Source organism: Glandiceps talaboti, chromosome 7 (assembly GCF_964340395.1).
Source record: "Glandiceps talaboti chromosome 7, keGlaTala1.1, whole genome shotgun sequence".
In the NCBI taxonomy this organism is placed as follows: Eukaryota; Metazoa; Hemichordata; class Enteropneusta; family Spengelidae; genus Glandiceps; species Glandiceps talaboti.
Window position 1 is genome coordinate 12,135,858 of NC_135555.1, and position 24,499 is coordinate 12,160,356.

Below are 24,499 nucleotides of genomic sequence, written 5' to 3' on the forward strand. Positions count from 1 at the left end.
ACCCACACACCAGGTACGACGTGAGGTAAAAACAACAAATTCAGAGCATATCAGAATAATGCATGGCAGATGAAAATGTAATGCATTTTGAAGGTTTTCATATTTCTGAAAACGTAACAAAAGTTTCCACTTTCAATTGTTCCATTTGTGAAAAAGTCCATTGAATGCAAGATACGGATTATGCGCAGTGGCGAATATAAAGCACAATTCCAATCTAAAGCTAACAACCAAACACGTGATAGCTTATGTAAATACTGTACATCATAGTACAGCACTGCGTCTCGTATTTAAAGTACAGTAGTACAGCCCAGTACAGTCAGTGTTCAGATTCCTTGGCTACAGAAGTTTGCTGACTCAGTCCCTGTCAACTTGTCATAAACTTATATTTTGCACGAACTACTGCAACTCTATTTCGTCATGGCATCTGAGATTTTTCTGTATTGGGGTTCTGGTAGCGGACCATGCTGGAGAGTAATGATGGCCCTTGAAGAGAAGGGACTCAGTGGCTACGGAAACAAACTGGTGTCGTTTGAAAAGAAAGAACACAAGTCGGAAGAAATTTTAAAGCTAAATCCACGTGGCCAGGTGAGTTAACATATTTTGTGTGAACGTCGCGTCTGTGCACATAGCTCAGGCGTTTAGTTGCGTGCATCGGAGGCGTGTCTGTAGGAGGCGTGTGCAAATGATGCAGGTTATGTTTTATAGCGAAAAACATGGATTTTTGCAAATTAACGATGCATATGTGCACAGTGCAGGCGGAATCGATTGAACGCATGCTGATAGTGAATAGGGGCAAGCTGGAATTCGAGACAGAGCATTCAGCACGTAGGCATATAGTAACTAATATAGTGTCCCTGTGTTCTGCTCAGGTGACGTCACCACTGTACACACAGTGTGAGTATTCTGTAAAAAAATGCATTGATTTATTGTATCGTCCAAGTAGGTCATTGGCATGACTCGGCGGATTTACAGCCTGTGTTTGCATCTCTCTTGGTAGAGAAAATCGAATTGATAGCAGCCCAGTTTTATTGTAACAGCTCCATTGACCAGGGAACATGAAAAAAGACCACGTGATTAGATGCTATATGTAGACAGCAGTTGATTTTATTTGAAACCAGTCGTTACCATGGTAGCCATAACTTGCACAAATTTCTAGATCTGATAGAACAAATAAAGCAAATAAAAGAAATATGCTATGTCATTCTATCATCACATGGCAGAGATACCAGGAATGACACCAAATGTAATTTTTAACCAATGATGACATGGCATTTTGACTACATATACGCCGGTATGGAGCCTAGAATATTAGTATAGACAAAATCAGTTTACATCACAATGTCATGACGACAATGGAAACCATTTGCTTTCTATTTTTTTGCCAAAAAAATATCATGTGAATTTATTCAAACACATAATATTCCCAGAGGAATTACTAAAAGTTAGGAAGCACAGATAAAAAATTAAAAGTAAAATAAACGAAATCATTGATATTAACTCAATGCAGTGTTTGAACAGTGAACTCATAGGTTGGCACACTTGATTGTGACCTTAATTATAAGTTTAATCATACTCATTTTAAAAACTCAACAAAAAAAAACAACCATCTAATTAACATTCTTATTTCTGTATACTTTTGCAAATGACCAGGTACAAAATTTCAAATAGCTAAGAATTGAACAAATGGTATTTGGGGTTATTTTTAACAAACTTTTCCTAAACTGCTGTGTATTTGTTTCTAAACATTGATCCTTTTTTTTTTAATCAATGAATTGAAAAATTCAAACTAGATGAAATACTGTAGAATCAATGCATTGTCATTTATGTAAATTGGATATAAGATTTTTTTTTGGTCACACCACATGTACAAGAATGGGACTACGAACTCTTGAACTTGTAGAAAAAGTTGAAGTGAACTAATGAACACTTATTTGCCTGGCTATGAGGGCGTTAGTAGAAGTCTATTATATTACCCCAAATGCTGTTATTTAGCAACCGTTTTCCCAAGGCTGAAAGCCATTGGAAAAAGTTGCTTCATAGCAGTATGAGGGGGTGATATGACATTGACTAGCATCTGAATAAGGCCAGGCAATACTTGTTTTGTAATACATCATGTTCTCAAGCATATATTCTTTCCTAAAAGTTGAAGCAAATCCCTGATAAGACTTCTGTACTATGTGAATATTGCCCTAGGGAAACAAGAATGCGAATAGTGCCCCCTGTATGCAAATTGAGGTCATTATGGTCAATAGTTCATACCATGTGATACAATCTAAGTCAATCACTGAAGGGTGTATGAAAATGGTGTGCTATAATGTTTAATGAGAGATCATTCAATCCCAAAACTATTGTATTGCTATTTTGTTTGCTGCAATTTTTCTTTTTCAAATCTTTGTCTTCCGTAAGATCTGACCACTGATTATTTTGTTTATGTCTACAGGTTCCTACCATGAAACATAAGGATGTAGTTATCAATGAATCAATGGCGATACTCACCTATTTGGAGGTAAGGGTCACTGTTTGAATAACCTATGACCTTTGACCCATCACAGCTGGAATGAACTTTAGTCATGTCCTCAGTTCATTGTTTTGTTTTCTTGGGTCAAATGGAACAACATGTGAACACGTTTACTACTAGCTAGCCAGTAGCATAGATGCATGTATACCAACAACGGTAGCTCTGGTGCATAGCATATATACACATACACTGTATATCAACAGTTAGTCTATAGCCCCCCCCCCATAGCATATGTACATATATACTAACAGCTAGTCTATAGTGCTCCCCTTCCTAGATAGTGTATGTACATATATATACCAACAGCTATAGCCTATAGCCCCAGTGCATAGCATATATACACATATATCAACTGCCATGAACTCAAGTTTGAATAAATATGTTTTGACACCAGATTCAAAGCGCTGAATTTATGATCAACTGTATGTACATTTTCTGTTATAAATGAGTACAATTTTCAACCATTTGTATGATTATTTATTGCAAAATATTGATTTGTACGTGAGTTACATATAGAAAATGAATTGATATTAATGTACATTGTAAGTATTGAACCAGAAGGAAGTAGTTGCTGTGTAGCTGTAGTACTAACTTCATTTTTAGTGTATAATTTGATTGATCAACTTGATTTGACTTGACTTGACTTGATTTGATTTGACTTGACTTGATTTGATTTGATTTGATTTGACTTGACTTGATTTGATTTGACTTGATTTGATTTGACTTGATTTGACTTGACTTGATTTGATTTGACTTGATTTGACTTGACTTGATTTGATTTGACTTGATTTGACTTGACTTGATTTGATTTGACTTGATTTGATTTGATTTGATTTGACTTGATTTGTCAACAGACTACTTTCAAAGGCCAGGGTACCACTTTGATACCAGATAACGATGCTGAAAGAGCTGCAGTGTTGCAGAAATTGTTTGAGATCAGCAATTTGGAATCCAAAATACGTCCAATGTTTATGTATTTGATGGGTGTGAAGAAGGGAGGACCAGAGGATAAGGTAAGGTGGAAGGAAGAAAGCTCTGACTTGATTAATATCGTTGTTAATATCGGGGTTAACAATTATAAAATTCCTGTCCATATATAAGTACCAACATGATGCAAAATGTACAATCTTAGAACACTGCCTGACAATATTCACACATTAGCATGGCAAATCTTCAGAACATTATTGATTTGCATTACAGGAAAAATTTGCCAAATTGACAGAAGATGTGAGAAATGAGCTGGCAATATGGGATGGCTACTTGGCAAAGGTAAGAGTATTACTTGTTTTTCACATCTGATTCTAGTAGGTTATGTCTTTTGCATGATTGTGTACAGATATACATGTGTGTATCTGTATTTGTATATGTGCTTTGTGTGTGTGTGTGTGTGTGTGTGTGTGTGTGTGTGTGTGTGTGTGGTGTGTGTGTGTGTGTGTGTGTGTGTGTGTGTGTGTGTGTGTGTGTGTGTGTGTGTGTGTAATTCATATACTGTCATATGTAGAGAATTAACCATGCATGAATAGACTATACGACTGTGTGAAATTATAATCTGATACTACACCTAAGTTTTGGCCCTCACACAAGCCATGAAGTTGACCACTATAAGAAACTACTAGGGGGACCATGTGAATCAATTTCATCCTTGGGTTGAACTATTGCAAAGGTTAACATTGGCTTCTCACCTGCTAGTATAAACAATGAGAGGTACACAGCAGGACAAATGCACTGAATCTGCCAATTGATATGTTATCTCAGCTCAGCTGATCAGAATTCTGTGACTAGAAGTCGGGGGATGTGTGCAGGTTTGACTCCAATATATGTATCACATTTCTTTCCTCAATCTCATGTTTTTGGACTCAAAATGTTATTTTTGTAAGGTAGAGATACACATTTTATTGTTATGTTACTTTTTGAATACTATCCATTTCAAATACTTATATATATTTTTACTCCCTAGGGTGATGGATATATTGCTGGTAAGAATTTCAGTCTGGCTGACTGTGCCTTCTTTCCAGCTGTGGCCACATGTTGTCGCCAAGGAGTTGACCTGGAAAAACATCTGCCCAATATGGTCAAGTACTACAACACTGTGAAGGAAAGACCATCTGCACAGGCATCGTGGCCACCCCACTTCAAGGAGTCGCCATCACCTATGATGTTCAAGGATGTTTACTAGAATACAGTTTGTTTAACTGTTTCGGTCCAAACATATGATTTTTAGATGCTTATACAATGTGTAACAGCTGTAGTTGTGATTTTAACTGCCAGCATTTTGTTTGTGTCAAGTTTTGTGTTACTGTTTATCACCCTTGTGACCACAACCACCAGCAGCTTTGGTTTTTGTTGGCAATTTTGCTATTCCTTGCTTGTGACAAATCGTGTTTGGCCTTCCTTCGTGTGAAACAGAGTGAAGGTAGAAATATTACTTCCTTGCATTTTGTAGATTATTGATCAGATGATAGGTACCTGTCAGTCATCTAATTACAAAGATTCAACCAGGCTAATAATTTCTTTTGTTTAAATTTGTGTCATCACTCAAGATAAATGACTGTTTTGGATTTGTAAGGGTACGCTTCAAAACACATGTTATGTAACAATTCAGGCAAACCTGTAGAATACTGGTACCAGCCAACCGAGGGCAACAAATTTTGCATTTCATGTGATAAAAAGCCTGACTTGTATGTACACCATCATTACTACTAGTGTGTATGGTATGCCATGTTAGGGCGCCCTCACACATCGGTCAACCCTGTTCAAAGCAGGCCAGTGAGGGTGGCATGACACAACATATCTTGCAGTCTATACCATTACTTAATTTATTGTCACTATCCTGCATTTGATGTGAGTTTGTGGATTGGTTAGTGAAAACTCCATTGTGTCTTAGGACCAGTATTCTTCAGTTTACATGGACATTGATTGAGATAAACCCTAGACTATGAAGTCTAGGTCTAAAGTTTAAGGTCAAAGTTGTAAGTTCAACGTCTAAAGTCTAAAGTCGAGGTCTGAAGTCTAAGGTCCATAGATCTCTCTTTAGATGAATACACTCTTTTGATTCTGTGAGAATTTCTGAATCATGTGAAGGAAAAATAATTTGTAAATCAGTATATGCTGAAATAAAGTATGGTTGAATAAACTTGTATAGTGTTTATTGTGTATCTTATTTTGAATGGTGTGGTTGGCAGGGATGTAGATGAAATAAAATACATCTCTGGTAGCAAAATAAACCTTTGTTTATAAGACTGAACAAATGGAAAATGATGGCGTTAGAATTGGAAATAGTGGGATGGCGAAGTTATGGCACTTTCCCAGCCTTAATATTTCAACATTTGACAAATGGTGCAAGGTGACATATCACCAGTACAAGTGAACAGAGGTTTTGTTGTGTTATAAGCATAGTGAAGTGTGAGTGTTTGAACCACTTCATCCTCTTTCTAGCTGGGGGTGGGGGTGGGGATGGGGGTGTATTTGTACATAAAAACTACAAGTTGGGAAAAACGGGATGAAAGTCAAAAGCTGCTCGACCATTTACATGACTTGGACGTTCTAAACGAAAGGATAATGAGCACCGACAATAACTCTTGGTGGCGCTATTCAACAAGAAATCATGTAGACTCGCGGTATATATCGGTATAGTAGACTCACAGAATTGATTTGCAACGGTTATACAATAACATTGAATAATATGTACGTCACATTTTATTCATCGGATAAAAACATATATGTGAAGACCATGTTAGCAATTATTCATGTGTCTTAAAGCTGTAACTGAAGAGCTTAACTACTTTTTTCAATCAGACGACCGATAGTATATTCACTTGAAATTGTTAAGATACCGTGACATTCTACATGTAAAATAGAGGCTTGTTTATCCATGAGTAGTACAATGATAGGTTGAAATCGTAATTGCATTGGAGGCACTTAATTCTGGGTGCGGACCTAACAACCGATTTAAATGCACCATACTATGTGCACAGCTCCAAAGATATATTCACCCACAGGTTATTCAATACTGTGTAAGGTGTCGATTACGTCATAGTCTGACGTCACAGTTTCAAAAAAATGTTCCAGTTACAGCTAGTGCGGCTTTAACTATGCTCTAGGTATAAATTTCAGTAAGACCAAACATGTGTGGTGCGCCGCCAACGTTTACCATCTCCAAACTTTCCGGATTGGGTCATCACAGGTCATCACAAGATGTTAGATCGGCAAATGAATAAATATTGTTTTAAATGTATGTAAATGGTTGGATAGGCAACTTGATAGTCATTCAACAAATGAACACCTATTGTTAGCATGGACTAGCATGCATATGGATAAACAGTTTTAAAAACTGTACAGTTGTGCTACAACGCCATTGGCGGTATTTTTTTTGTTTTTCTCTTGATTAGTGATAATGATTTAAAAAAAATACATGATAACATTATTATACAAATTTCAATAAAATTATTCTTATCAATACACAACATGCATGTTTGTTAATTGCTTTATTTTGCGCATTTTCTCCCATGACATATAATTCTCCGTAGTTTGGGGTTAGCTCATACAATAAATGTCGTGGGCTATGAACTTTGTCGCAATGGAAATAAAAGGTGGCAAATTGAACAGAATTTCGATTCAACTTTCAAAACATACTAATCAATATAGAATAAATGTCATTGATTATGAGTTAATGTAGATCTGACGGTCGGAAAGTTTGTCACAATGGAAACAAAAGGTGGGAAATTGAACAGAATTTCGATTCAACTTTCAAAACATACCAATCACTATAGAAAAAATGTCATTGGCTATCTGTTTGTGTAGACCTGACGGTCGGAATTTTTGTCGCAATGGAAATGAAAGGGGGCAAAGTGAACAGAGTTTCCGTTTCAATTTCAAAACATAATAATTTAATTTAGAACTGACGCTCGGAAAATTTTTCGCAATGGATATAAAAGGGAGCAAATTCAAATTGAACAGAGTTTCGGATCAACTTTAAAAGGTACCAATCACTATATAATAAATGTCATGGGCTATGATTTAAATAAGAAGTGTATTTCTGTATTTTGTCGCAGTGGAAACAATTTCGCGGCATTGTTACATGCGACAGAATTTCCGACCAATTTCGATGCATGCGCATATCATACAACCGGAAACTTTGGCGCAGTGGAAACTTTGGAGCACGACACCCGTCTCGTTTGCCTACCTTAGTGAATTGACTCAGTACCACGTTGAATGACTGTACGCCTTGTGGGTACTTTATGAAAACGTGTGTAGATCCTGTATAGTTGTATGTTTGCTATCTTGTTTACACTTATTATTAGATAGTCCAAGAAAAAGTCTGACGGAAACCGAAATTCTGATTCAGAGAAAACATAACAGGAAGGACAGTGTACCCGGTCAATTCGTTGAAATCAGACGAGGTTGGATTCCTAGTAATTGTAAATTAAGTCATATCTTCGTTTTTCACGTACCATTGATACACTAAGTATTTGAGAAAACAGATGAAGGATTCTGGATAATTTACACCGCGCAATATGTTGTCCATATTTCGTGGAGAAAAGTTCTCGACGGTCAGAACTGGGGGTTGTCGTACACCAGACGCCAGTCACGAAGGGTTGTATAGACTTCCCTTATTAGGATCTATGTGCATGGGTATGATTGTCGTATGACTTCAAAACAGAACGGTATGCTATAGTGTCTACAAAACGTTGAATCACAAATTTTGTCTTTCATGTGATTCAAATCAAGTGGAAGACGAGTACCATTGTTTACTAGTTTGTGCTTTCTTTTCTAATGTAAGGACAAAATATATTCCTAAGCAATATTTGGATCCACCTTCTGATAGAAAAGTTGTTGACTTACTTTCCACTACAAATGTACATCACATCCAGCGTTTAGCAACCTTTGAGTGTGCGGTGGATGTTGACTTACATTCCACTTCCATACTATATAGTTCATGTACATCATATCTAGCATTTAGCAACCTTTTTATTCCATGCTGAGTGTGCGGTAAATGATTATTATTTCAGTGTCGCGGAAAAAATAACAGCTCTGGTTTGCGAGAATGGTCAATGTGATATCAAAATAAAGCCAGAGTTTAGAATCCAATATGGCCGCCGAATACAATATGGCCGCCAAATACGGTGTTACATGTAACTCTAGTGGAAAATAAAAGATAGTAGAGTTCCTTGAAAACAAGACTGCGAACCCCCAGTCGTGTTTAATACTTCAAAAGGAGTAGACGCAAACTTTCATTTGGCAAAGTTTGGAGAGATTTTAGAACTTTGATTTTCAAGGAAATTGGCCTCCATTCTGCTTTCAATTAGCTCTTCCTATAGAAACCGTCACCCAGAGAAACCAAAATTTCAGAGCAAAATTTTGAAAGTAAATTCACGTACGATTGCATGAAACCGGGATGTTGCTTCAATTAGAAATTTTGAACCACTTCCCTTTTTTCTGAAAATAAAAGATAAGATTCTACGTATAGATTATATTGCAGACTATATAAATAATTATGAAACAGAGACAGTTGATTTCACAAGTCAAGCAATACATCAGAATATTCCAACTTGCAATCCATTTTACTTTTTGAAGACACGAATGGCTTTTTTGTGTGTGCGAAAAACGAAAATACCCAACAGTTACGTTCTCCTCTTAATCTGTTATGTGTAACATAGTTGACAAAATAATGATTAACACACCTTGGCATTCCAATGTCTTTACGTTGTCTGTAATGATCAATAATTGGTTCGAAACCGAAACTAAACACGAAACAACACATTTTTCTTCCAACATCAGAAAGCGGGAAACAAATTTGATTGATTTAATCTGAACAAAGTAAATGCTTTAAAAAATGACAGCACGTTTAGTTTATTTACTATACACTTACTATTAACTATTTTAGAGTATTTATGTAAATTTTATGCAAAATGAAGAATGAAATTAATCGGTTACTGTTTGTCGTAGATGGCGCTCGTCAAAAGTAGATGCTTATAGTTGTGCATTGCGCAATGTCAGCAACTAGTAGCCCTTCCTTTTATATTGCGTGGTAACGATCATATGTGTCACAGCATAAGGTTCGTTGAACCTGCAATAAAAAAATCACATATAATTTGTTTCCTATCATCATTTCTGGGACAACGTTGCTTTTTAATTGAATACAAATCAGTTTTTCTTGAAAGTACAGTTCATTGCCTTGACACATGGGAAATGGTAATTGAAAGCTATAGTAATTCATATGAAAGGTTTCCAGCTACATCGTGCATCATTGAATATGCTTATAAAATGTATAATGTTATATTGACCTTCATAAACTCTGGGTTTTTTTCAAGTAACAATTTGACTAATTTCTTGTTTGCTGGCCTCGTCATTCTTTTTCGTTTCTAGTCAGACCCACGAACTTCAATCAGTTGATCCTTATTCTAAGATTTACTTTAAAGAGTTTTGTATTTAAAGAGCGAACATCGAAATTTGATATCTGGTGATTATATGTCGCTTTCGTTCCTTCACTCAGTCACTTTATGACGGAGTAACGTCCGAGCCTTGCACGACTTCTAGAACTATATGACCCGTACCGGACCACGTACGTCACATCGTACGTCCACACAGAGAGGTGTGTATGGGTGTGTTCATTTTTTTTACCGATTTTAAATCACCCTCAACACAATCATATCAAAGTTGACCAGACCATTCAATAATCACTCCACAAAACTTCGGATATCTTCAGTTACCATGACAGCCTTTTTTACCAGTAGTGAAAATGACACGATGGTGTATGGAAGGGATAATAACACATTTCACGACACTTCCTGTTAACGTTTGTGATCTGCAAATCGAGATACATGTATATCATATCAGGGAAAATTACATAATCAAAATAAATACATTAAATTGACCATTTTATTCTTCCCTGAGAAATTCTACTTTTTCGTTTAAACGTCTTTGCTTGACATGTTTAATTATACATATAGATGGAAGAAGTATACACGTTGACGCTCTTCAAGTTGTAACTACATTTGTGATTTTTTGATCAGATAAATTCTTTCAAAACTATCTTTATGTATTTCCTAGTGGGTATTACATGTAAACGAGTTTTAATGTTGGGTTTTTACCAGTGACACCTGCCGACGGCCATACTACGTAAAGAATACGTACACCGCGGTTCTCGTGCGATCACCGAAGTGAAGCTGTATGCTTCAGGAGTGGTCAGTACTTGGTTGGCTAGTACTGAGAATACCACATGCTGTAGGCTTTTCTCTTTTATTTCTTGAATAACTCTTAACTTTACTATTACTCGAGATATGATTCTGCAACTTATTTTTTTATTCTTTATTTCATATTATTCATTAAAAAAAACACAAAACAAAAAAAATCAAACAAAATACTGCCTAGAAATTCATCGGTTACTTTTTGTCGTAGATGGCGCTCGTCACTCAAGGCGCTAGGAGCAGTTAAGTCAAGTTGTCGCAGGAAAAGGTTCATTGAACCTGCAATAAAAATCACACTCTAATTTCTTTTCTATCATCATTTCTGAAACAACGTTGCTTCCTTATTGAATACAAATTAGTTTTACCTGAAACCACAGTTCATTGCCCTACAAATGGGAAATGGTAATTGTATGTATGAGCTGATGAATTCTAATGAAAGGGTGTTTCCGGTTACGTACAAGTATATCATTATAATACTTATTATGATTTTTCTGATGACTCCTTATATTTGATTTTTTCTATATCTATAATAATTTTTCAAATTTCTTGTTTGTCGTCGTTGGTGTTTTCGTTTCTATTCAAGATGGGAATTCACAAATTCCAACGTGACATGATGGTAGTTTCATTTCTTTCACTCTTTTGTCACGCCCACTAAAATGAATCATTTGGTCTTTTAAATTGAACCTAAGATTTACTTCATGAATGGTTTTATTATTTAAAAAAAGAGAGCATAGAAAAGTGTATGTCCGGCGTTGTGACGGTTTCACGGAGTCACTATGTGACTAGGCAACGTCTAAGCTTTACACCGTGACCCGTACCGGTTGTGTCCACAGAGGTGTGCTGTAAGCTTATGGGTGTGTTGGTTCTGTCAATTCTAAGCTTACATCATCTTCAACACAACTATATCAGAGTTGAACAGATCATTAAAAAATATTGTATAAAAAGTACGATATCTTTAAGTACCATGACAACAAATTAAAAACAATACAAATGACATGATGTTGTAAAGAGACTGCATGTCGTCGCGTCACTTCCTGTTTGTGATCCGTCAAATCGAGATTCAGTTCATGAAAGTTACACACCCTGTGAGACTTTTTTTTTTATTTACGTCTTTTATTTACGTCATGGTTGGCGATGTTTACAGAGTTTGTGTATTGGAAGAAATATACACGTTGATACCTTTCAAGTTGTAACTACAATTTTTGTGATTTTTTTTCGATCCAGATTAATTCCTTCATAAAACAGTTTTTATGTATTTTCAAGTATATGTTAAACGAGTCACTAATTTCTTATATTGTAATATTTAACCATTGTAACTGTCTACGGCCACACTACGTAGAAAAAACCGGTTCTCGTCCGATCACCGAAGTAAAGCTACGTCGGGCGTGGTTAGTACTTGGATGGGAGACCGCCTGGGAATACCACGTGCTGTAGACGTTCATTTTTATTCCTTGAATAACTTTTAATTTAAAATTTGGGTCCTTGTAGGGGTCTATAGCATTTACAAATCCCAGTTAATATAATCTATGAAATATGTTATTTTACACATTGATTGTGTACAATATGTGTTATATTGGTACTTGTACCCAAGGTAGGCGTAACCAGTGTGACTGACGTATTCAAATGAGCACATCAGTCAATGGTTTGTCCTAGCCTATATGGACTCTCATTGAATATTAAAGAGAAACATGTTTTGCGGTGTTTGCAGCGATCAATGGTTTGTCTATATGAAAAGGTGTATGAGTAACCACAGACAAGTAAGAAACACTACGAGGATTGTCTCTTGAGTACTCTCCCCAGTCGTCATATTGGCCTAGCTGCCGCTCGTCCCATATGCGTCTTGTTAAGTTTGTAAGTTGCGTAGTGACGTCGGCGCAATTTAATTATTGTATTGTATTGTATTGTATTGTATTGTATTGTATTGTATTGTATTGTATTGTATTGTATTGTATTGTATTGTATTGTATTGTATTGTATTGTATTGTATTGTATTGTATTGTATTGTGTTGTATTGTATTGTATTGTATTGTATTGTATTGTCTGGTATTGTATTGTATTGTATTGTATTGTATTGTGTTGTGTTGTGTTGTGTTGTGTTGTGTTGTGTTGTGTTGTGTTGCAATTGTGTTGTGTTGTGTTGTGTTGTGTTGTGTTGTGTTGCGTTGTGTTGCGTTGCGTTGCATTGCGTTGCATTGCTTTAATTTCATTATGAATAATAAATGTATACTTACAGACACTGTACTAGAAATACAATAGTGAAGGACAAGACAAATGTCTCTAACAGAGCTAATGAGACGTCACTACGCATTTACAATATTACACTCAGCAAGAATGTATCGAAAAACTTACAAATCTGAATATCATTTACATAACAATAAAACATGCCTATCGGATAATGAATTCTTGCATACTTGATTAAACTATGCCACAGTAAATTATAGATTTAGACGAACATGTATTATTGTTCCAATTTACTTTTGAAAATAACTCTGGAACCACTGTTTTTTAAAATCTGCTGGTAGATCACAGTAATTAACGGCAGATCATTGCCTAGGATATTACTCTCCAGTATACCACGTACGCACGTGATAAAGTTGATATCTGTGAATGAATTGGTGTATTTAGTTTTATACCTAAGTCTCACTTCAATCAGATTGACCCATCCAAAGTTTATAAAGATGATGTAATCTTATCTAGGGTAAAAGGTCCAACACACAAAGCATTGTAAGAATAATGTAAAACAATCGTTCGACGAAAATATTATGCTCACTTATCGTATATTGTCCAAAGTCCGAGAAACAGTTCAGGGATATACCTGTGATGTGTCTCTCTACTAAGTCCGAGAAGCGGTCCAGGGGCTTACCGCTGTTTCTCGGTATTGGCACACACCTGACTACATCCGTGACGTCATGTAGTATTCAATGTACAAGAATAACCACAAGCTTCAATGAACTATTACTGAGAAAATGTGAAATTTAAAAGAAAGTGTATTTGTTTACAGGGACACTATGTGATTACCCACTTCTGTGTCTCTGTTACTAGTATAAATAAGTGTGGTATACCTAAAGGTAATTTTACCAGGTGAAACATCCATAACAATCCTTATTTCACGTGTATAGCCAGAATTGATGGTGTGCACTAAGGACACGAAGTAATGTCGTGTAGTAAGTTGGCCAGACTATCTGAAGTGGCAATCATAACCATATTTTGACTTTTCATTTATCTATTTATGCTGACCTTACACTTTGACACAATGCTTAATATATTAGACAGTGACGTCATAGTTTTGTCAAGTATGATTTATGATTTTATGATGTAACGTCTATGCGTGTACCCGAATATATACTGCATGTAACAGTTTTCTATCACCAAGTGTTGCTTAGCAGCTGAGGTCAAATTATCATAAATTGTGAGACTGTGAAAATATTTCAAACACTTATATAGTTTGATAATCATTGGTACCTTTTTCTACTTTAGGGCATATATAACAAGTATTGGATGATTTCACAGGTTGATTGCCCACATAGAAAGTTCTTGTGAGAACACACCCTTATCTATGATTGTTCTTTATTCGTCTTTAGCTTAAATTTATGCCGCCCTTTTGTTTGTCTTTTTCTGTGTAGTCATATAAGTGATTTATTCACGCGTTGAGTAGCTTACCTAAAAACTTGGGACCCTTTGTCTTGCATCACGTTGGCACAGTGTTCACTGATTTGACGAGAGCATGCACATATCAGGTCATGCCATGGGCATGGCACGTGTAGGATCTATGGTACGGTGACACTGACAGTGCTGGTTGGTTTTTACATGTAAAATCACGTGCACATCTCTGTTTTATACGAACAAAACTAATAAACCTAAAAACTTCGTTGTTACTCCAGTTTGATATAAAAGCAGTGAAATGCTAGTGAGGTATGAGGTTTCGTGTATAACACAGATACTGTATAGTCCGAGGTCGTGGTGTACATGGTATGGGGTCGATCGCGGTGCACAATGTTGTTTAGTCTTGCTGCTAGACGTTCGGGCTTTCTTTCGATGCTATAACTATAAGCGAACGAAGTTCGCATGTGAGGGCTTGTCCGACTCGGATGTTCCATCCTCGATAGCGTTGTTCGGCTGTGTGTCGTACTTTATCGGAAGAACATCCGAGGGCTAGCTGATAGACTAAATGTTGTTCTGCCGTCGCACTTACAGTGTGATAATTCCGATCCGTGAACAGGTGTACTAATGTTATGAAAATGTTGGAATGTTTTCTTTATTTTCATCAACGTATTTCAATATATCTAAGAGTAATACAAGTGTTTACATATTTCAATCAAACCATGTTACATAAGTTAAAACATATAATAGGAATCAGAGAATTAGACCGTCCACCTACATACTTCAGGTGAATTCCCCGAAAGAGTCGATGGTACTAGTATGCTATAACATTTCATTAGGGCAAGGTGTTATAGATATATATTGTAAGAAGTCAATCCAACAAGGAGATAATACGCACCAGTCTCGAAAAAATCTGTCTAATTTCGTTAAGTCTACGACTTAAATTTGGATAGATAGAGGTTCAACCACAAACGGATTAAAGCCGGGATTGGCTCCGTCCACTCGCTGAGGCAGGCTCGTATATATACTCGATCGTGTGATGAATGATTGGTGTGCGATGTATGTTGTAAACAAACATTATATTACGTCTTCGAACAGATACACGTATATGTCTGTCGAATTCCAATGTCTTACGTAATCTGCACGAGTGCGAAACCGAAACTAAACTTGAAACTATATACATTTTTTCTTCTAAAATCATGAAGTGATTGTTAAATCTGATTGATTTTATCTGAACAAACTAAATGTTTTAGTTTATTTCTACACAGTTCGTTAGAATATTTATGTAAATTTTACCACATGAATTGCACAAAACGAAGAATGAAATTCATCGGTTACTTTTTGTCGTAGATGGCGCTCGTCACTAGAGGCGCTAAGAGTAAGGTGTTGATATGTATCACAGGAAAAGGTTCATTGAACCTGCAATAAAAAAATCATTCCAATTTCTTTTCTACCATTATTTCTGAAACAACATTCCTTCCTTATTGAATACAAATTAGTTTCACCTGAAACTACAGTTCATTGCCCGACAGATGGGAAATGGCAATTGTACGCTGAATTTCTTACTCATACCAAATGGTCTCTTCAAAGTTTCCGTTTCCGGCTACAGTACGTACATTTGCCATTAGAATGCTTATCACATTTATATATAATAGTTTTGCTGATGACTTTCATAACATTTTGATTTTGTCAGTGACAATTTGACTAATTTCTTGTTTTGTTGTCTTAACTTCGTCGATGTTTCGTTTCTATTAATTCCAAATATAAATACATACATTTTAATCATGACATGGTGAATTCATATTCACTTTTTCATAAGACAAAAAACGATGAATCATTTAAGTGTGACTCCCTGGTTTATTCCAAGGTGTTCTATTTGAATAACAAACATAGAAATTTGATGTCCGGTGATATGTCATTTTCATTCCTTCACGTATAATGTAATAGTGACTTTTAATTTATGACTAGGTAACGTCCGAGCCTTGCACGACTTATAAAGTTATTATACGACTCGTACCGGTGGGTCACGCCGTCGGAGGTGTGTATGGGTGTGTTTATCTTTTTTTACCGATTTTAAATCACCTTCAACACAATCATATCAGAGTTGAACAAACCATCATTAAATAACCACTCCACAAAACTTACGATATGTTTAGTTACCATGACAACAAGTTAGAAACAGACATGATGATGTAAAGAGATAATAGAATATAAGTAGCCACTTCCTGTTTGTGATCTTCAAATGGAGATATATGATCTCAGGGAAAATTACAAAATCAGAAATATATGTTTCTTAACAGTGTAAGACTTAGTAAATCTGATAATCTTATTCTCCACAAATCAAATCCAAACCTCATTTTTGGAGTATGGTAGTATGTAGTATGTAGTATTGAAGAAGTACATTTTGGCGCCTTTCAAGTTGAAACTGCAGTTTGTATTTTTTTTTCGAATCAGATAACTTCTTTTACAAAACATTTTTTTGTAATTTCAAGCAGGTATTTAAATCACTAGTTTGGATTTTTAACTGTAATATTTGTCTACGGCCACACTACGTAGGAAAAAAACCGGTTCGCGTCCGTTCACCGAAGTGAAGCTGTGTCGGGCGTTGTTAGTACTTGGATCATGGGTGATCACCTGGGAATATACCACGTGCTGTAGGCTTTTTATATTCTTTTGGCCTGATTTTCAACAAATACAGCGTGAAATGCTTTTAACCGTTATGACGTACTATCGATCAACCAATCAAACTATGCGACACTCGATAGTTCGACTCTTCACCAGACGTGACGTATGCATATACTCCGCAGAATCTGTCTCCTTCATTTTTTATTTTCATTGGAATGTTTTTGTGTGTGATTATGCTCCATGGTCCAGTGTTTGCTTGGAATTTAACAACAAATTGAACAGAAACCAACAAACCTACAAACAAACAAACAAACAAGCAAACAAACAAACAAACAAACAAACAAACAAACAAACAGACAGACAGACAGACAGACAGACAGACAGACAGACAGACAGACAGACAGACAGACAGACAGACAGACAAAACAAAACAACACAACGCCAATGTTTTTTTCTAACATCGAAATTTTGCTAAAATCATCGCCATTTCAGGATGCATTACAGTAACAACGAGCCTCCAACTTAGAGCACGGTATGACACTTGATTTGTTTCTACTTTAAAAACTTCGTAAGTTGTGTACTGACGGCCGAAGCAAATCAAACAACAATGCACGACAGAGCATTTCCTAGGACTAGGATATTACTCTCAAGTATAGCACGTGCATGATAAAATTGATATATGTATCTGTGACTAGATTGGTGTATTTGGTTTTTTACCTAAGTCTCACTTCAATCAGATTGACCCATCCAAAGTTTATAAAGATGATGTAATTTTGTCTAGGATAAAAAAGTCGACCATAAAAAATATTGTAAGAATTTTAAAATAATGGTTAGACAAAACTACTACTAGTGGTACGCACACTGGTTGTACATTGTTAAAAGTCCGAGAAACAGTCCGAGAAACAATACCTGATGTGTCTCTCTACTAAGTCCGAGAAGCGGTCCAGGGGCTTACCGCTGTTTCTCGGTATTGGCACACACCTGACTACATTCGTGACGTCATGTAAGTGTACAAGAATAACCACAAGCTTCAATAAACTATTACTGAGAAAATGTGAAATTTAAAAGAAAGTTTATTTGTTTACAGGGACACTATGATAATTATTCACTTCTGTGTCTCTGTTACGAGTATAAATAAGTCTGGTATACCTAAAGGTAATTTTACCTGGTGAAACATCCATGACAATCCCTATTTCACGTGTATAGCCAGAATTGATGGTGTGCACTAAGGACACGAAGTAATGTCGTGTAGTAAGTTGGCCAGACTATCTGAAGTGGCAATCATAACCATATTTTGACTTTTCATTTCTTTATTTATGCTGACCTTACACTTTGACACAATGCTTAATATATTAGACAATGGCGTCATAGTTTTGTCAAGTATGATTTATGATTTTATGATGTAACGTCTATGCGTGTACCCGAATATATACTGCATGTAACAGTTTTCTATCACCAAGTGTTGCTTAGCAACTGAGGTCAAATTATCATAAATTGTGAGACTGTGAAAATATTTCAAACAATTATATAGTTTAATAATCATTGGTACCTTTTTCTACTTTAGGGCATATATAACAAGTATTGGATGATTTCACAGGTTGATTGCCCACATAGAAAGTTCTTGTGAGAACACACCCTTATCTATGATTGTTCTTTATTCGTCTTTAGCTTAAATTTATGCCGCCCCCTTTTTGTCTTTTTCTGTGTAGTCATATAAGTGATTTATTCACGCGTTGAGTAGCTTACCTAAAAACTTGGGACCCTTTGTCTTGCATCACGTTGGCACAGTGTTCACTGATTTGACGAGAGCATGCACATATCAGGTGATGCCATGGGCATGGCACGTGTAGGATCTATGGTACGGTGGCACTGACAGTGGTTGGTTTTTACATGTAAAACCACGTGCACATCTCTCTGTTTTATACGAACAAAACTAATAAACTTAAAAACTTCGTTGTTACTCCAGTTTGATATAAAAGCAGTGAAATGCTATTGAGGTATAAGGTTTCGTGTATAACACAGATACTGTATGGCCCGAGGTCGTGGTGTACATGGTATGGGGTCGATCGCGGTGCACAATGTTGTTCTGCCGTTGCACTTACAGTGTGATAATTCCGATCCGTGAACAGGACCTGGTGTACTAATGTTATGAAAATGTTGGAATGTTTTCTTTATTTTCATCAACGTATTTTAATATATTAAGAGTAATACAAGTGTTTACATATTTCAATCAACCATGTTACATAAGTTAAAACATATAATGGGATTCAGAGAATTAGACATACTTCAGGTGAATTCCCCGAAAGAGTCGATGGTACTAGTATGCTATAACATTTCATTAGGGCAAGGTGTTATAGATATATATTGTAAGAAGTCAATCCAACAAGGAGATAATACGCACCAGTCTCGAAAACATCTGTCTAATTTCGTTAAATCTCAGACTTAAATTTGGATAGATAGAAAGACTGTACGTTTGTATCCAAGGGTCTATATCGCCTCCCGGGATTGGCTCCGTCCACTCGCTGAGGCAGGCTCGTATATGTACTCGATCGTGTGATGAATGATTGGTGTGCGATGTATGTTGTAAACAAACATTATATTACGTCTTCGAACAGATACATGTATATGTCTGTCGAATTCCAATGTCTTACGTAATCTGCACGAGTCCGAAACCGAAACTAAACTTGAAACAATATAAATTTTTTCTTCTAAAATCATAACGTGATTGTTAAATCTGTTTGATTTTATCTGGACAAACTAAATGTTTTAAAATTAATGTAGGTTTTAGTTTATTTCTACACAGTTCGTTAGAATATTTATGTAAATTTTACCACATGAATTGCGCAAGATGAAGAATGAAATTCATCGGTTACTTTTTGTCGTAGATGGCGCTCGTCACTAGAGGCGCTAAGAGTAAGGTGTTCATATGTATCACAGGAAAAGGTTCATTGAACCTGCAATAAAAAAATCATTCCAATTTCTTTTCTACCATTATTTCTGAAACAACATTCCTTCCTTATTGAATACAAATTAGTTTCACCTGAAACTACAGTTCATTGCCCGACAGATGGGAAATGGCAATTGTACGCTGAATTTCTTACTCATACCAAATGGTCTCTTCAAAGGTTCCGTTTCCGGCTACAGTACGTACATTTGCCATTAGAATGCTTATCACATTTATATATATAATAGTTTTGCTGATGACTTTCATAACATTTTGATTTTGTCAGTGACAATTTGACCAATTTCTTGTTTTGTTGTCTTAACTTCGTCGATGTTTCGTTTCTATTAATTCCAAATATAAATACTCACATTTTAATCATGACTTGGTGAATTCATATTCACTCTTTCATAAGACCAAAATGATGAATCATTTAAGTGTGACTCCCTGGTTTATTCCAGGGTGTTCTATTTGAATAGCAAACATAGAAATTTGATGTCCGGTGATATGTCATTTTCATTCCTTCACGTATAATGTAATAGTGACTTTTAATTTATGACTAGGTAACGTCCGAGCCTTGCACGACTTATAAAGTTATTATACGACTCGTACCGGTGGGTCACTCCGTTTGAGGTGTGTATGGGTGTGTTTATCTTTTTTACCGATTTTAAATCACCTTCAACACAATCATATCAGAGTTGAACAAACCATCATCAAATAACCACCCCACAAAACTTACGATATGTTTAGTTACCATGACAACAAGTTAAAAACAGACATGATGATGTAAAGAGATAATAGAATATAAGTAGCCACTTCCTGTTTGTGATCTTCAAATGGAGATATATGATCTCAGGGAAAATTACAAAATCAGAAATATATGTTTCTTAACAATGTAAGACTTAGTAAATCTGATAATCTTATTCTCCACAAAACAAATCCAAACCTCATTTTTGGAGATTCTTTCATCATATATTATTAGAAGAAGTATGGTAGTATGTAGTATGTAGTATTGAAGAAGTACATTTTGGCGCCTTTCAAGTTGAAACTGCAGTTTGTATTTTTTTTTCGAATCAGATAACTTCTTTTACAAAACATTTTTTTGTAATTTCAAGCAGGTATTTAAATCACTAGTTTTTAAATCTTGGATTTTTAACTGTAATATTTGTCTACGGCCACACTACGTAGAAAAAAAACGGTTCGCGTCCGTTCACCGAAGTGAAGCTGTGTCGGGCGTTGTTAGTACTTGGATCATGGGTGATCACCTACCACATGCTGTAGGCTTTTTATATTTTTTTGGCCTGATTTTCATTTTACTATTACTGGGGACATGATCATATAATTATTTTTTCCATATTCCATAATATTTATCAAAAACAATTTCAAACAAATACAGCGTGAAATGCTTTTAACCGTTATGACGTACTATCGATCGACCAACCAAACTATGCGACAAGTATATAGTTCGACTCTTCACCAGATGTGACGTATTTACTCCGCAGAATCTGTCTCCTTCATTTTTTATTTTCATTGGAATGTTTTTGTGTGTTTTTATGCTCCTTGGACTTGATGTTTGCTTGGAATTTAACAACAAATTAAACAGAAACCAACAAACCTACAAACAAACAAGCAAACAGACAGACAGACAGACAGACAGACAGACAGACAGACAGACAGACAGACAGACAGACAGACAGACAGACAGACAGACAGACAGACAGACAGACAGACAGACAGACAGACAGACAGACAAAACAAAACAACACAACACAACGCCAATGTTTTTTTCTAACATCTAAATTTTGCTAAAATCATCGCCATTTCAGGATGCATTAAAGTAAGAACGAGCCTCCAACTTAGAGTACGGTGTGACACTTGATTTGTTTCTACTTTAAACACTTCGTAAGTTGTGTACTGACGGCCGAAGCAAATCAAACAACAATGAACGACAGAGAATTTCCTAGGACTAGGATATTACTCTCAAGTATACCACACACATGATAAAGTTGATATATGTGAATGAATTGGTGTATTTAATTTTGTACCTAAGTCTCATTTCAATCAGATTGACCTATCCAAAGTTTATAAAGATGATATAATCTTGTCTAGGATAAAAAAGTCGACCATAAAAAATATTGTAAGAATTTTAAAATAATGGTTAGACAAAACTACTACTAGTGGTACGCACACTGGTTGTACATTGTTAAAAGTCCGAGAAACAGTCCGAGAAACAATACCTGATGTGTCTCTCTACTAAGTCCGAGAAGCGGTCCAGGGGCTTACCACTGTTTCTCGGTATTGGCACACACCTGACTACATTCGTGACGTCATGTAAGTGTACAAGAATAACCACAAGCTTCAATGAACTATTACTGAGAAAATGTGAAATTTATAAGAAAGTTTATTTGTTTACAGGGACACTATGATAATTATTCACTTCTGTGTCTCTGTTACTAGTATAAATAAGTCTGGTATACCTAAAGGTAATTTTACCAGGTGAAACATCCATAACAATCCCTATTTCACGTGTATAGCCTGAATTGATGGTGTGCGTTAAGGAAAGAAAGTGTCGTGTAGTAAGTTGGCCAGACTATCTCACGTGGCAATCATAACCATATTTTGATTTTCATTATTTATTTTACTTTTCACTTTTAAAACTTAGATATATTAGACAAATGACGTCATAATATGGACAAGTTATGAGTATACAAAGCAACATACAGTAGTTACTGACTATACCCGGATGTAAACTGCATGCAGCAGTATTCTTTCGCCAACTTTGCTTTAGAAGGTCAACTTATTATGAATTTCGAGAATATGAAAATATTTCCCAAACTTGTATATTTATCATTTTATGTACTCTGTATATATGTCTAATTTAGTGCATATAACAAATTTTGGATGATGTCAAATAAACACAGGTTTACTGCCCACATATGAAAGGCGATGACATCTTGTCACATGTGTTGTGTATGTTCATTTTTCGTCTTGGTACCCATGTTTGTTTGTTTTTTTGTTTGTCTTTTCCTGTGTGGTTATATAAATTTGTATGTAATATAAGCTACTCAACAAATGCATGATTTATGCATTTGTTGAGTAGCTTATATTAGATACAAATTTGACCCCTTTTCCTGCATCACGTTGGCATAGTGTTCACTGATCAGTACACTCACACACCAGATCACCGTCACTGGTACTGGTAGTAGTTTTCACATGTAAAATCATCTCTTCGTTTCATAATCATCGAAAAAAAATAAACTTAAAAACTTCGTTGTTACTTCAGTTTCATCTGCCATCTCACGAAATATAAATTTGTAAGTTTGATATTAGAGCACTGAAATGAGGTCTGAGTTTTCGTGTATAACACAGATACTGTATGGCCCGAGGTCGTGGTGTACGTGGTATGGGGTCGCGGTGCACAATCACAATGTTGTTCGGCCGTCGCACTTACAGCGTGTGGTATCCGTGCTATGAACAAAGGGTAATATGTAAAGAAAATGCTGGATTTTCTTTTCTTTTCTTTTTTTCCAATGAATTTTAACATATCCTAAAAGTAACACACCTGAGCAGACATTTCGATCAACCATTTAAAGGTAATACATGTAATATATACAATGTGATTCTGAGAATTAGACCGTCCGTCTAAATTCGAAGAATTGTGCGATGGGTGAATTCCCCGAAGCAGTCGATGGTGGTCTACGGCGTTTTGGCGAGAATTCTATATTGCAAGTAGTCAATCCAACACGCACTAGCCCCAAAGAAAGCTGTTTGATGTCGTTAAATCTTCGACTTTAATCTGGGTAAACAGAGGTTCATCCACACACAAACGGACAAGTCTAGCATACAGGCTGTAAATCTGTATCGCCGGTGTCTGTATCGCGGCTCCGTCCACCCCGGACCGTCCACCCACTGAGGCAGGCTTGTACTCGTGTGCTGATGTATGTAATAAACAAACATTATATATAATCGTATGTGTGTATATCTCTCGATTTTTGCTCTCTTCTTTATAAAGAACAAAAGCGAAACTGTATAGTTCATATAAAATGTTGAATCTGCCAAAGAACCAACAGTAAATGCATACTAAATGAGGACAAAACACAATAAATGTGAGACATACTCACCGGTGACTCGACCACTCCGGTGTATTATTTACGTGTTCTACACCAGACAACCTCTAATGGTCGTGGATGAACGTTTTTCACATACTCTGGTGTATCAAAGTTACGCACAATTGGTTTTTCCCGAATTAAAATAGACTGGTCGGCATTCCAAAACTCAACATCTGATGTCTTCAATAAACTAACGAGATAATTTGATAGATAATCTGAATGAAACCAATATTTAAAACCAGCTTTACAAGACCGTACGTTACATTGCATCTTCACGGTGGCAGCTGACCGACCTGGACTGGGGCTCAGAACTGTTGACATGACACGTCATATCTTGTTTCCTAGTAAAGTATAACGCGCTGCATGTAAACATCATGACTCCAAACCACAAGCAGTTTGCACAATTCGCCGCTTTTAGAATCTGCTATCCCTTATTGACATTTTCATCGTGTAATTCATGTATCAAGGTATTTCAAATCTACACCAATTGCAAAATTACACAATTCATATTCATGTCTAC

General features: G+C 36.0%; 1 protein-coding gene, 1 long non-coding RNA gene and 1 other non-coding gene across 4 annotated transcripts; 2 read left to right on the forward strand and 1 right to left on the reverse strand.

The window, feature by feature from the left end:
- The first annotated feature begins 234 nt into the window (after positions 1-234).
- LOC144437241 (glutathione S-transferase A-like) lies at positions 235-5,640 on the forward strand. The gene is made up of 5 exons (XM_078126143.1): positions 235-585; positions 2,441-2,506; positions 3,373-3,531; positions 3,719-3,787; positions 4,476-5,640. Exons 1-5 carry the CDS (start codon positions 418-420, stop codon positions 4,692-4,694), a joined length of 681 nt encoding a protein of 226 aa, XP_077982269.1. The 5' UTR covers positions 235-417; the 3' UTR covers positions 4,695-5,640.
- Positions 5,641-8,532: 2,892 nt separating this feature from the next.
- On the reverse strand, positions 8,533-24,261 carry LOC144438183 (uncharacterized). 2 transcript variants are annotated; one of them, XR_013481029.1, is made up of 4 exons: positions 23,992-24,261; positions 10,139-10,322; positions 9,452-9,584; positions 8,533-8,953 (listed from the first exon to the last, which is right to left on the reverse strand). It is a non-coding gene; the product is annotated as an uncharacterized LOC144438183 (long non-coding RNA). The 2 variants fall into 2 exon arrangements; XR_013481028.1 differs by having other exon boundaries at positions 9,387-9,584.
- Positions 12,023-12,141, forward strand: LOC144438359 (5S ribosomal RNA). Its single transcript, XR_013481056.1, has one exon. It is a non-coding gene; the product is annotated as a 5S ribosomal RNA (ribosomal RNA).
- Positions 24,262-24,499: the final 238 nt, after the last annotated feature.